This window comes from Protopterus annectens, chromosome 6.part0 (assembly GCF_019279795.1).
Source record: "Protopterus annectens isolate FY-2018-M chromosome 6.part0, PAN1.0, whole genome shotgun sequence".
Lineage (NCBI taxonomy): Eukaryota > Metazoa > Chordata > Ceratodontiformes > Protopteridae > Protopterus > Protopterus annectens.
This window is the reverse complement of record NC_056737.1, coordinates 464,231,304-464,246,852: the sequence shown is the minus strand read 5'-3', so window position 1 is coordinate 464,246,852 and position 15,549 is coordinate 464,231,304. Positions and strand designations below refer to the sequence as shown.

The following is a 15,549-nucleotide window of genomic DNA, read 5'->3' as shown; positions in this document are numbered from 1 at the left end:
TCCTTGGTCACTGTGCTTTTCGGACAGGGCGGAAGAAAGAGACATCCCTCGACAAGGTCCGGAGAGAAAATCCACCAACGAAGGGAGTCTCTGCAAGTCGATGGACTGGATGGGACAATGGTAGATCTAGTAGAGACCACTGAACTGCTAGCATCCACTGGAGAACTCGCATGTGAAGTCGTGCAATGGGAAGAAGATTGATTGTGGCTGCCATGGAACCCAAAGCCCGCAGAACTGTCTCCTCCGAGGGAAGAAGAGCCTGAAGAAAGTAAGAAACATGAAGTCTTAGATTGTGTAGCCTTTCTGGAGTGAGGTAAATCTTCATTTGGATGGTGTCCAACTGAGCTCCAATAAAGTCTAGAGTATGGACTGGAGTCAGTGACGATTTGCTGAGGCTGATAGTTATGCCCAGACTGTTTGCTAATACAAGGAAATAGTCCCTGGCTCGGCAAAGCAGACACTTGTTGGGGGGCAGCAAGGAGCCAATCATCCAGGTAAGGAAAGACCTGAATTCCCTGAAGCCTCAGGTGAGCTGCTATGACCGCCATCACTTTGGTGAACACCCTGGGAGCTGTGGTGAGACCAAAGGGGAGGGCCCTGAACTGATGGTGATTGGCCTGCAGCTGGAAGCGGAGGAACCTGAGGCTGCACCTGTCCATTTTGATATGATAGTACGTATCCTGGAGGTCGACCGAGTACATCCAATCCTCTGCCTGCAGATAGGGCAGGATGCACTGAAGGGTGATCATCTGGAATTTCTCCTTGTCTACTGACAGGTTCAAGGTGGAAAGATACAGAATGGGTCTTAGGTCCCCCATCTTCTTTGGCACTAAAAAGAACCTGAAATAAATGCCCAATCTGGATTGGTCTGGGGGATAGGTTGGATGACTTGCTTTCATAGCAGCTTGTCTATTTCCAGTGCGGCTACCTCCCTTTGTGTGGGTGGAATGTCTGGGAGGTGTTTTAGTGGGAGAGGTGGATCTACAAACAGGCTGGAATAACCTCGGGATATGATTTGCAACACCCAATGATCTGTTGTTAAGGACTCCCACTCCGTTGGGTGTAGTGAGAGATGACCCCTGACTGCCTCCAGAAACAACCAGTTGGGCAAACCCTCAGGACTGCTGCACGGGCCTGTCCGAGAATGGTTCTCGAGACCTGACATTTCTAGGACCCCCTCTGCCTCTGCGTCGGTGTCTATTGTAACCCCCTCTGCCTCTGTGAGAAGATGAGTCCTGAGTGTCCTGGGAGAACTGAGACTTCTGGAACCACATCTTTGTCCCTCACTGATTCCTACAGAAGGATCTTTGAGGGGCAGAGAAGCGGATCTTGATGGCAGACAAGTGTCTTCCCATCCTTCTCATTCTGAACCAGTGTCTCACGGACTGACTTCCCAAACAGGGAAGAACTATCATAGGGGGTATATGCAAACAACACCTTGAAGGGTTCCAAGAATTGACAAAGTTGGAACCACGGACCCGACTGCCCTGGTGGCTCCCTCCATAGCGTGGGAAAGGAGGTGCATGGACGTGTTCGCTACTGCTTTTAGAGTGGCCATCCACACGGAGAACGTCTTCTTGCCCTCTGTCAAGGACTCCAGGGGTGACTCAGCTACTTAGTTAACCAGGTTACACCATAGTCGGATGACATGCGCTATATAATTCAGCGCCCTTATAGAAAAGGTTGCTGAAGAATACACCCACTTCTCCAAACGGTCCACAGTCCTCAACTCCCGGTCAGGAAGATGAACTGGAAAGCTCTTTCCTTGTGGTGGCCGTCACCACCATAGCGTTTACTGGGGACCTCTTACTCCAGCTAGACCTGTCTGGTGGGGGACTAAGTATCTTGTCTGGACACTTGGGGTTAAGCTCCACGGTGTCCAGTTCCTTCCCTGCCTGAGATGTTATAAGATCCACAAGTGGGTCCGCGGGAGGGGACACGCAGGAGGTAGATGGGCCCATGCCGAATGCCTTTAGAACACTGACTCGTCCGGAGTTGGCTTTTGGGAGGACCCTCCATCTTTGGTGAAGGAGTTCCATGATGCCAGGGGGGGGGTGACCTGGGGAAGTCCTCCAAGTCAGTGTCATCCGTGAGGGACTCTGGAGAGGAGGACAGGTGCCTCCTTTTGCACATCCGTTTACAAGGAGCCTCCTCAGTGGGACTCTCGGGGGGGGGGGGGGACTCTCAAACTTCTTGTTGCTCTCGAATGGGAGCACCCAGAGGCAAAGCGAGCACAGGCTGTCCCTGAGAGGGCAGGAGAGTCAGGGCCGCACCCAGAGCCGAGGAAGTCAAGGCTAAGTCCAAGGATGAGATGGTCAGGGATCTCAAGGCACTCAAGAGAACCCTCTCCACCACATCAAAAGCCGAAGGGGAGCGAACTTCCTGAGAAATGAGCAGAGGAGTCATCCCCCCAGGATCCGACAGGGAAGTCAGAGCCAAGACTGCAGGAGCCGAGATACTGAGAGGGAGACTGCGTTCTGATAATCTCGGAGCCAACAGTACCCCCTTGGATCTGACTCCGAAGCTATGGCTCCGAGACCTCGAATCCGATCTGGTTGGATCTGACACACTCAAGGCAATGGCTGTCATTGAGGTACAAGGTACTGTCGCCGCCCACCCCCGACCCAGAGAGTCCTCGGATCCAAAGACTCCAAAACCGATGGTCAGATCGGAGAAGGAGTTTTAGTGGTGAAAAAAGGCTGCGAGCTCCCCACTCAGGAGGGAGATGGGGCTGGCAAGACTCCCATCTGGATCTGTGTGTGGATGAACTTCCGCATCATCCTGTCCATCTCCACCTCGCTGAGGCTCTGAGTAGACCAAGAAGATGAAGTTACCGACACCGGCCGGGAGTGCCAATGAGAGGAAGCTCTCGAAGTTGGCCTAGATACCGCTGGCTCAGGGGAGAACCTGGGCAATTGGAGGAGAGAAGTAGTAGGCCTAGGAGGGTTTTTGCAGGAGGCCCCACTGGAGCCGAGCGGTCCAGAGACAGTTTCCTAGATTTATCCTTCCTGTGATTGTCTCCCTCTCCAGACCTCATGGTGGGAGTTTGAGTCCCAGAGGCCTGGGGAGAAGCAGAAGTAGAAGCAGCAGCAGAAGATGCTGCCGAAGCCATGGTTATGGGGACAGCCATCCCCGATGAGTGAAGCAAACCCTTCATGACCAGCTTAGTTCTCCTGTCCTTAAGGGCCCGTGGGTTGAAGCCCATGCAAATAGGACAGGATCCATCTCCATCTACACACAGAGTGTGGCCATCGGCTTTGTTGAGCTTATGGCCACACTCTGTGCACTTCCTAAAGACTGGCTTGGGGGTCTCAACCATGTTAGGACACAACAAGAACCCTTAGACACTCGCGCGAAGAAGAAGAGAGGGAGCAGGAAGACCAAAGGGAAAACTACAACAACTTTTTTTTTTAAACCACCGGTGGACAGCACGGGTATGGTGAGGTTGAAAAGAGAAGATAGGGAAGAAACCTACACTCACATATGATGAAAAACAACAAACTTACCCAAAAAAAGCCTAGAGCTCTGCGACCATGATGCATAGCTTTTCGGCGGCAAATGCGATCTGGAGGAAAGGTAGGAGGCAGGGGAGCATTATGGGTAAGGGGATGAGCTTGGAGCTCAGATCAGATGCTAGTGGTGCGTTGGTCTCGAATCTGATTCAGATTCGTATACCCACAGGTTGAAGATCAAATGAAGTCAACTACTTCAGATCTACAAATTCTACAGGATGAGCACGTTGAAGCCACACTGACTTCAGAAACCACTGAAACTTTCTCATATGAAGTTTGGCCAGAGTCAGCATTGGAATGGTGGCTGCCATGAAACCCAGAACTGGCAGTAATGGAAGCCAGAGGAAGAAGAAAGAAAGAAATGAGAGTTAAGGTCTTTGGAAGACTCAGTGATGCAAGCATTGGCACTATTTGAATCCTGAAACCCAGAAAAACATAATTCTTTGAAGGAGTCAATGAAGACTTTTTGAAATTTATAGTGAACCCCAGACTCTGAAGAAGGGATACAGCAAAATGAAGATTTTGCAAAAGGGTTTCTGAAGAGGACGCCTGAATCAACAGGTCATCCAAGTAAGCTAATATTTGGATTCCTTAAAGTCTGGAAAAGGCAATCACAGGAACAAGGCATTTGGTGAACACCTTTGGGGCAGCAGAAAGGACAATGGACAGAGCAGAGAACTGAAAATGCCATGAAGCAACAGAGAAATGCAAAAACCTCCTGAAAAGAGAAAGGATCAAAATATGGAGATAAAAATCCTTGAGATCCAGAGATACCACAGAGTCCTGAGGGAGCAAGAGAGGACACAGAATCTGAAGGGACAACATCCGAAAGGAAGGTACCTTTAGAAAAACATTTATATGAAAGAGGTCTAGACTAGATCTTCAAGTGCCCTCTCTTCTGGACACTAGAAACAGTCAGGAGTAGAACCCTTTCCCCTTTGGGATACAGGCACCTCTTGAATAGTACCCTGAGACAAAAGATCCTGAAGAGCCTCTGGTAAAAAGGGAAGATGTCCCGATGAGGTGCAGGAATGTTCATAAATGACCAACAGGATTTCCACACCATGAAGTACCCTTGACAAATGATCGGCAGAACCCAAGAATTCTGAGTGATCTGAAGCCAAACCGGAAGAGAAAGAGAAAGGCAAAGAGAAAAAGGAATGTGGCTGGGAAGGGATGGCTAGCCATACAGAGCCTGTTTATCCTGAATGGAAGGCTTTGGAGTCCCTGAAAATTGAGTAGCTTTAGCAGGAGGATTCAATTTGCCACTCTTCTTACCTTTAGTAGAAGGATGGGATTGCCTACGAACAAAGGCAGACTTAGCAGGGTGGTTTCTCTGAAATGTAGGTACAGGAGAAACAGACACATGTTTAAGCTCCGCTAAGGCCTTACCCTTATCCTGAAAGAACTTAAACAAACCAGCAGCAGCTTCCCCAAACAAAATTTGAGAATCCAGTGGAGCATCTATCAACTTAGCTTTAATATCATCAAGTGGAGGTTGAAGCGCAAGCCAAAAATACCTCCTCATAACTGAAACAAAAATAGCAGCCTAGAAGAGGCATCCATCACATCATAACTACATTTAATAGAATGACAAATGACTTGAGAGGAAGTCCCTAGCAAGGAAAGAACAGAGATTTTACCCTCAGAGTCTGAAAAATAAGAAACAACTTGAAAGGTCTATGAAAGAAGAGGCAACACATACCTATACATGTGGGTCTGATCATTAAGAGCCCTAAAAGCTTGGGTAGCAGAAGTGTAAACCTTTTTGCCCAGCCTGTCCATAGTTCTGCTGTCCTTGTCAGAAGGCAATAACTTGGGCAAAGGAAGCAATTGAGACAGCTTATCAGAGGTTATGGACACTACCCAAGGGTCAGCAACAGGACATTTATATAAAAAAGAACAATCCTCAAGAACCCTATAAAACCTATCAGGCTTCTTGGGATTGGGGGGGAATCAGGTGTCTGAGCGGCATTTGGAGAAAGCATACTGTAAAGCAGCCAAGACAGGAGGAATAGACACAGATTTAGGAGAGTCCAACTGCAACAACTCATATTACCTCTTATGGATATCAGAGACCTGAGTACAATCCGACTTAAAAAAATCCATCATCCTAGAGAGTATGTTCCCAAAGGAAATTTCCCCCAAAGAAACATTGGGACTAAAAGTTTCTTCCTCCTCTGTCCCACAAGTCTAAAGGAGAAAGAATTTGAGTAAAATAAGTCAGGGATTCGTAAGCAGAATCAGACTTATCCTCAGAAAAATCTTGGTCTCTAGGCCTTTTAAAAGGAGTAGCAGACCAAGGAGGAGCAGGAACTGAAACTCCATGTGGAGGCTTTAAGGACATTAAGTCAGAAAATAACCCCTGAATAAAGCCTGCCACTCACTTTTTGGATCCTTAGAAGCAGAAGAAACATGTTTAAATGTTCTATTTCTTTTTTAAGGGAACATCTTGAGAAGACTCAAATCCAGGACGACAGTTGAGCACCGTAGCAGGAACTTCTTCCCCAACTAAAAACAGAGGCTCTTTCCTACACCCCTTAAAAAAAATCAACCGTGGCTACTTCTGAATGTCCGAGAAGGACGCCTGCAAGGTCTCTTCGGATGTGCTGCCAGCCAGATCCTAATCGGCCTCCAACACGGTCGTGGCAGAGAAAATCAAGCAACACTGTCGGGTGAGCCTCTGGGTTCATAACAACCTCAGGAGAAACACCTGGCAGAGGCTGGACAGGGAAGATTCTGGTCATACCTTTTTCACCTTCCTCCCTAATGGCAGAACCTCGGGGTGGGAGATTCTTTCCATAGTATCTTTATTGAGTAGCCTAAGATGCTGATTCTCTAAATACAAGGAAAAGGAAGAAAGTCTACTGCGAAGGGATTTTGGAACAAATGCCTGACAAACAGAACAAGGCGCATGGTCATGAGTAGCACCTAAGCAAAAGAGACACTTATCATGGCGGTGTCTATGGGAATCTGTCTCCTACACTTGCATTTACCCTTCCTGGATGATATTAACCTGAAGGAACACAAAAAACAAACAAAAAAAAATCCCCAATGGGGCACTTATCTTGCAGAAACAGCAAACAAGCATAGGAACTCCCTGAAGAAGAAAAATGTATTTATTTATTTTATTTATTTATTTAAATTTGTTGACCGGGAGTGTCCGACTGGACGTAAGTCCATTTTCAGCAGAGGCCCGGGGAGAAAAGCTCCACAGTAAAATAAACAGACAGTAGTTACATTGGATTACATAGCGATTAACAATTTAACATAGCAATTACTTACAACATATTTACAGATGAAGAACAAAGTACATCAGTAGACAACTAGAATCTTTATCTGTGAAGTACATAACAGACATTAACAAATGTTACAATGAGAAGTTCCTGCTGTATAATAAGTACTAGGCTTATGAGCATCGCAGCTTGCTATAATCAAGGTAGTTAGTGGACTGGAGAGAAAGGTAGTGGTTGGATGGGGTGGATGACATTAGAGTGGGAGTTGCAAGGGCATAGCCAGCATGTTTTTAGGTGTGCTTTTAGTAAAGTTTTGAAGTGGGTGCATGATGGTACGGAGGTAATTGTGGGTGGGAGTGAGTTCCATAATTTGGCTATGGCACAAGAGAATAGTGCTTCACCAGCAGAGTTATTGGCATTAGTGATCTGCAAGTGATTTTTGTTGCTGGATCTTAGTGGTCTGGTGGTGCGATAGGGTTGGAGTAGATTCTGGAGGGATGGGACATTTAGTGGATGGTTTACTAGTTTGTGGGCGAGTGAGAGTTGATACCACTGAAGGAGGTGACGGAGTTCAAGCCAGCCCAGTTCAGCAAGTGAGAGACAGTGGTGACTACGGTAGGATGCCCCTGTGGCGAATTTGGCGATTTTGTTGTAGCAGGTCTCTAGCTTGTTTACATCACATTGCCTTAGGTTGGTATATATTGGAGAGGCATAAAGTAGGGTGGAGATAAGGTGGGAATTTGCTATTGAAATCTTTGCTGCTTTGGTGAGAAGTTTTTTGTGGACTTTTTTTATGGTCATGGATACGTGAATGTCAAATTTTTGTTTATTGTCTATTTCCACTCCTAGCAATTTGGTGTGTTCAGTTGGGTATATAGTGGTGTTGTCTTTTGCTGTGATGTTAAAGTGAGAGTTGTTTTGAGTATGTTTGGTGGGTTGGAAGATGAGTAGTTTAGTTTTGTTTGGGTTGAGTATTAATTGGGCATCGGATAACCATGTTTCAACAAAAATGCATTCAATTGGCAGAAAGCAGACTGACTGTGTAAAAGATACGTTCAGACTGGCAGCAAAGAAGTTCTGTTTTTGGTAAGCCTGAACATCACCTTTATGCCCTACATTACGCAGGGAGTGTATAGCGACTTTCAGCATACCTTTTAAATTCAGAAGTCTTTGGAAGACTGGGAATCCCATATACCTAAGAATGCTGCAGCAGTGAATGCATCACAGGTGAATAACAATAATAATAATATAATAATAGGTGAATAATAGGTTATCTGAATAATGAAGGATAGCAACAAGAGCCATTTTAGGGGAGTTGCACTTTCCATGTGCTTGAGGTAAGCAGAAACATGTTAAATGTACACAACTATATCAGAACTGATACCACATTTACTGAAACATCAGCAAACTTAGTCCAGAATGACTTGTGAGCCACTGCATTCAAATGCCACTGAGCAAGAACAATAGGTATGTCAATAAGGGGTAATGTGCACATCTCCCATGATGTCTTCAAATTGATTTTTACATGCATTACTTGTGGAATATGTGGCGAGTCACTGTGTGACAAATGAAAGATTTTGTAATGTAACTGGGAACGAGGTTCACACATGCTCACTACAAATACACTAACAAGGTCACTTCATGTCTTAAAATGTCACTTCTTAAACAAACTAGGCCTAGTTTAATTCAAAAAGGATGCAATGCTGATAACAGTATACTTAAATCATCCACCTTACTCATTTCCAAATATTATGTAATGCAAACTGGAAAATAAAATTGCAAATGATACATACCTAAATCAATGTACAATGAAATTGCTTTCCAAGACATCAGAATGTGCACTACAAACCATCACTTGAATGTCCTCACTTTATGGGTGATGGAAGGCAATTCTGATGAGAAAGTCTAAAGTGCATACAAGAGGTGGAAAAAAATGTCTGCGTTACATCCTGAACAAGCTTTCTCTCTGTCCCTCTGCCAGGTGTATCCCCCCCACGGCTTGGCTCTGAAATACCATAGATCTCGACAGCCCAGCGACTACATGGGAAGCTACTCTATCTGGGTCCACAGCATTAGGAATCAGCCCCTTGCACTACCTGAACTCATTTTACTTAGTTTCTCAGCCTGGATTCAACAGTTGCTAACTGAAACTAAGAAAATCCCTTTCATCTGACTGCAAAAGTCGCTCATTTAATTGCTGCTTATGTTGTTATAAGCAACAGAAGCAACTACAGTTGAACTTAAAAATTACTTGTCAAACAAAAAGGATCGGAAAAAGGAAAGCCTTTAATCCTTACCTCGCATGCATATACATAAAGGTACTTCGTGGTCTGGATTAGCCCCACTACACTTGGGCTCGCTCCGCACCCCACCCTAACCCCAAATCTCACCCACCCCCAGTGGTGCTAAATTTAAAGCTCAATAAACCACACCCCCCCTTCCACAACCTATCACAGATGGCCCATACTTCCAAACACCAGTAATTCCTGACACTAATCCTTCTGTATTTCTAATCCACATACCTTAGCCAAGTGCTATGTTAACTATCAAAATGAGACCAATTATGTTATTAATTCCAATAATGATCATGCCATATCTCCTCACCCCCTATGAAAATCAGCCCTACCTTGGCTTTCATCACCCCTTATCCCAAACCAACACTACTCCTACTTTAAATAAAATCAACTCATAACTCTCTACAAACCTGACTTTTCCACTCTTAACAACCATCAACTAACGAGACTATGGTCTATCTCCCCCAAAACCAGATATTATCATAAAATAATTAGCAAAGCCCTGAAACTAATAATTACTGTACAATACAGTCTGATAAATGATGGAGACATCCACCCAAACTCTGGTCCTACCCCTCCCACAAGCTCTAGCTCCCAAGCCCACTACCCCTTCTAACATTTGGCCAACTACAAGGACCCCTAACTCTCTCCTGATCTGTCACCAAAATATCAGGAGTATAAATAACAAGGTCCATAATCTCCATGCACTTAGCAGCCTACTCCCCTGATGTGCTATGTCTCACAGAAACCTGGCTAAAACCAGGAACTAAAGACAATGAAGTTATCCCACCAGGGTACAACAGACTAGACCAAGTCTAGGAAAGGTGAAGGGTGTAGCAGTACTGTATAAAAATACATTAGATGTCACATTAGCCCCACAACAACCCCCCTTGTTCAATAATGCTGAAACTCTTATCAAACTACAGCTTAACAAAATTAAATCTATATTCATCGGCTGCGTTTATATCCCCACAGGCAATAATGCAAATACCCTAGAAGACTTCTTTCAACGGCTATCTAACATGTACCCCCATGAAACAATGGTGTTAGGGAGACGTTAATATTGACTGGAACAACTATTCCTCTGAATCTCCCACAACCCGTGTAAACCTTCATGGCTATACCCAACTCATATCCTCACCCACCAGAATACATAAACCCTACAACAAAGGTAGTATCCTGGACTGGATTCTTAATAACCACCCAGAACTGTACAACACCGGTACCCTCCCAGATGACTTAAGTGACCACTTACTCATTTACATCATTAAGCATACAGTAGATAACCACCACCAAATTCTCTATAAATTTATTAGAAGTAACAAGAACTTCAACACCACTGATTTTCAAAACAAACCCAAAGCATGCAACTGGGCCATCCTAAAAGATCTTCCACTGGATGATGCTGTAGCCTAATTTAATTCTAAATTCCTTACCATTCTAGACTTAGAGCCAAATCTAAGATTGCCCCCTGGCTCTCCAAAGTAACCAAAACCAAAATCATAGCAAGAAATAAAGCAAGGGACAAATGGCGTACCTCAAAAAACCCACTTGACCATATTAAATTTCGGCAGCTAAGGAATGATACTAAGACATTGCTAGACAAAAAAAACTTCCAACAACACCTTCAACAAAAACATCAGAACAAACCTCAAAAGTTTTGGGCAGGAATAAACAAACTACTCCACCCCAGACAATCCACCCCTCCCACCCCATCAGCTTGTAACCTAAAATCTCCAGAGGAAACTGCAAATGTCTTTAACAGTTTCTTTACTAATACCATCCAATAACTAGCTAGCCAACTGGCTCCCAGTTGCTCCAATCAGGATTCCTCCTCGACCACTACCCCACTCTCTTTCAACTTCCAGCCCGTATCTACGTCAACCATCGGATCGCTAATTAAACTAAAACCCACTACCCTAGCAGCTGATCTCCTCCCACCAGAATATCTACAGAATGCAGCAGATGCCATTGCATACCCTATTTCTATTATTATAAACCGCACCTTGTCCAAAGCCACCATCTCCTCTATCTGGAAGGTGTCCCACATTATTCCTCTCCATAAAGGAGGGAACTCACTAGACCTCTCAAACTACAGACCAATAGCCATACTATCACCACTGGCCAAAATAATGGAAAAATGCGTCCATAACCAATTAATGCACTATCTCATCCAGAATAAACTACTGGCCAACTCTCAGCATGGCTTTAAGCCAAACCACAGCATCACCTCAGCCCTCCTATCCTTCTCTAACTCCATCAACCTCAACCGAAACAATAACAAACTCAGCTCTCTTCCTAGATCTCTCTAAGGCTTTTGATATGGTCAGCCATCAACTACTTATCCATACCCTGAAGAAACTGTCACTAAACAACTGTGCGATTAAATGGTTTCAATCTTATCTGTCTGAAAGACAACAAGCAGTATTATGGCAGAATACACTATCCACTCGTCTACCCATCACACTAGGGGTCCCCCAAGGCTCCATACTAGGAACACTTACTTCTCTTCTCAGTCTATCAATGATCTACCCACCATCACTCCCAAGGCCACCTGCATCCAATACATGGACGACTCCACTTTAAACTGTGCAGCCTCCTCCCCAACTGAGCTTATGACCCTAACCCAGAATACTTTCAATGATGTTGAAAAATGGTTCCCAAACCATCAGCTTATTTTAAACTACAGCAAAACTAAGCTGCTAATCTTTTCCCCCACCTGTAAGTCTTCTTCACCATTCTTTACCATAAGATCCAATAATGGGACAATTATATCCCCAGATGTTCACACCAAACTCCTACGGGTCACAGTTGACAATACCCTAAAATATGTTACCTATGTCAATCAAACCATCAAAACAGTCAACAAAAAACTGGGCTCCCTCTATAAGATCAAACCTTTCCTCACTCCATTTACAAGAACATCTATCGCTCACTCCCACTTACTATCTACCCTACTCTATGCCTCCCCCCTTTTCACTAACTTGAATAAAACCACTCTTAGCAAACTTGCTAGCTGTTACAACCATACTGCTAGATTTTCTACATGTACAACCTTTAGGACCCACCACGATATCAACGTAACTCAACTAGGTTGGCTTGACCGGACTAGTCTTTGCCAATATAACCAACTTATAATAGCCCACAAAGTTCTAAACCACCCCAATAAGACACCAGCACTAAACAAGATCATTAATCCCTACAGCAACCTGAGGTCACTGCGGTCTGCTGACAACTGTTGGTTCAAACAACCAAAAGCATAAATGTGGCTGGGGACTCTCTATTTGCCAACTATGTAGGCAAAACTTGGAACTCTCTACCTGCTGAACTTACTCTCCAGTCCTCTCTAACGCAGTTCAAAAAAAGCCTCAAACTACACTTTCAAATGCACTGGCAATGTCCCTGTTCAAAACCTAACACCCACCCGCTGGTATTGGATACCTTGCCTAATCAAATCTGTCATTTGATTCTAAAATGTGTATGACTTTTCTTTGTGGCATATCTAGTGCTCATTAAGGGATAAAGCCCTTATCTGTGTGAAACCTTGTGTGAAACTTAGTTGCCTTATCTAATTGTGCCAACCATGTTCTATAAATGTTTGTAACCTTACTGAAGACTGTATACTATGTTAATTCATAAATGTTACTAATGTAATGTAATCTACTACCTTGGAGCTTTTCTCCCAGGGCCTCCACTGAAAATGGACATATATCCAGTCGGACTTTCCCGGTAAACAAATGCAAAATAAAATAAAAATAAGTTATGGAGAAAAAAAGGCATTTGACAAGATGCACAAATGAAAAGATGACAGACAGCTCAGCCTCTTTCCATCAAACAACATGGACATTCATGCATGCAAACGACCCAGAATGATGGGACATCCCCATTTTTTTAAGTACTTATCTCACTGCATTCTACCTCACTGAGATATAGAGAAGCAAAGCTACACTCACCCCCCAAAAAAAAAAACAAATAACCTGCAACCTATAATGCTTTAGCAGACAGAAACAGTACAGTACTACATTTCAAGTGGAAGGGTGTGGAATGCAACAAAATAGCCAGAATGTTCATGTGCTCCCCCTTATGTTTTTATTCAATGTTCATTTACCTGTAATGCAAGATCAACTGCTTCCTCATACAGGCCCATTATCCTGTAGATGTGGACACATGCTCGATTGTGCCCGTGCTCAGCACACAAACGCAGTGCATATTTCAGGTCATAGTTAATCTGCTTTGGATCAGTCCCAGCCTGCTCCAAATACCAAAGCAGGGAATTAGGCTGGTACTGAGCATAAAGAGAGAGAAGGTAGTTATGTATGGCTTGATCTGTAACCTCTAGTTCATAAACACAGAACTCCATGTAGCGTATAGCCTCTGTGATTTGCTCAGTGCTTCCACTCTGGCTGTAGTTAACAAGTGCTGGTATCAAATTCTTTGCATCCAGCTTCTTACTCATACTCTTCCAAGCATTCACAACCTTCTTTGGAATGTGCTGCATGAGTACAGGAGAAAACTTGTAGAACAGCTTTTCATCCTTGTGCTTTGAGAGGACATCTAGTGCTGCCTCATAGTCATCATGCTGACAGTGATGGGAAATGACCCGTTCATAGTCCTGCATGATCACAGAGAAAAAGACCATGTCCTCCAGGTTTCCATGACTAGCAAGTAGGTCATAGATGAGCACTCTGTTATTAAACAGACATTCTTTGATCTTTGGGTTACTGATGAATCTACGGAACTCATTCCTTACTTCTGTATAAAGGTTCTGCTTGGAGATGTCATCACCTTCTAAAGTACCTATTCTATTGAGGTAGAGTTCTGTGAGCCAAGTGACCAGAAGAGTGACCTGTGTTTTTTCTGAAGGATTCATGGTACTGAGCTTTTTAACCAGGAATTCTTTAAGTGCCTCTTCTTGCTTTGCTTCAATAAACTTGAGAGCAATTTCCTCAAAGTAGTTCTGAGTAAGTGCATAGCACTTGGCACTTTCCATATATTTCTTTTTCTGAAAGCAGTGCTCTGCTTCTTGGGCCAAAACAACATCAAGACATTCAGGGCGCTCCTTACAATACTCTTTGGCTAATTCAAACTTTTCCATGTTCATGTACATCTGCCACACATCCCTGGACTCCCTTTCTACAGAGTAGCGAAAAACTGCCTTATCTGCATAGATCCAAGTCACACCAGAAATGGGATCTTTAACCATGCGCTTCAAGGGACAAAACTTTTCTGGGAAGATATCTTCAAACACCACTTCTCCATTGAGAGTACAAACTGCTTTCACCCGATCAGGCAGTAACAAAAGAAAATGGAACTGAGTAAGAACTATGGAGAGAGGCTTACTGAACTTCATGTTTATAGTGGGAGGATAATCCCAGATTTTAAAATCACTAAGGGAAGAATCAGAGCGGCTAAAATCGAATGCTCCATACATTACACCATCTCCCATCATCCATGCAAATGCAGAGGGTGAAGAACGCAGTTTAGAAGTATACAAAGCAACATCACTGTAGCCAAGGCTATGTGGAAATTCTCGAAAGGGAGGCAACTTGTCTGAATATTGGCTGAACAGAAGACTGAAACCTTGCTGCTCTGTAGATTCAGGGACCCTTCCAACAAACTGGAAAAGGCGCTTAGGAGTAGTAGCAATGACAAAATGCTTCTCAAATACACGGTCAATTTCTAAAACACAAACAGGTGCTGGGCTGACATCTTCTTCCAAAGTGAAGACTAATCGGAAGTACTGGTCTGGGTTTGTGCTGAAAAGACTGCCATCACTAAATACAATCTCGGACTCATAGATCTGACCCTGGCTGGTTCCAACAAGAATTAGACCAGTATTATTCTCTGTGCCAGATTTGTTCCAGCCTACACTCTCAATCAGGTGGCCTCGCCATCGGGACAGGGTCTTCACCTTTTGTGTACTTCTGTTCAAGTAGAGACATTCATTTGTGTTTAATGCAATCAGTAAATGGGAACCTGTGGGGAAAAAAATATATATTTGAATACTCAAGTACTCAAGAGAAAATTAGTGTAGCTGTAATACTACTGTAAAATGTTTACTGAATTTTTACAAACTTCTGTAACTCTCTTAAGTTTACATACTACTAGCACACGATGAAGTGATTTACTATACACATGGGTCTACAATACTCACTATGAAAGAATAGAAACATAAGCTTTAACTTGCTGAAGTCAAAAGATCAAACATTCCATGCAAAAAGACCAAATTACTATATCCCTTAAAAGAATACATCTTAGAACGGGACAATAGTGAAGCAATATGGCATTCCTTAACAGTGGTTTCAGTCTTCCAAGTTCAGTATATTGAAATTAAGAGGCCTTTACCATACGGCTAGATCTGTAAGAAGAACTTGTATCCCAGATGTTAGGTCAGCTCAGTAGATAAACTTCCCAGACTACCTTCCCATACTCCCCTTCCCCACAATGCACCATGATATCCCCCGTCTTCAGGTTTGAGCCCAGTGGAAAGTTGAGATCAAACCGGAG

The 15,549-nt window shown here is 43.9% G+C and overlaps 1 protein-coding gene across 2 annotated transcripts in view; it reads right to left on the bottom strand.

Moving 5' to 3' along the window:
- VPS18 (VPS18 core subunit of CORVET and HOPS complexes) overlaps positions 1 to 15,549 on the bottom strand; it is a 377,102-nt gene that overhangs the window by 130,409 nt on the left and 231,144 nt on the right. For both annotated transcript variants that reach the window (XM_044074196.1, XM_044074197.1), the window contains exon 4: positions 13,151 to 15,018. In XM_044074196.1, the coding sequence (XP_043930131.1) occupies positions 13,151 to 15,018 (1,868 nt within the window). The remainder of the gene's footprint in view (positions 1 to 13,150; positions 15,019 to 15,549) is intronic.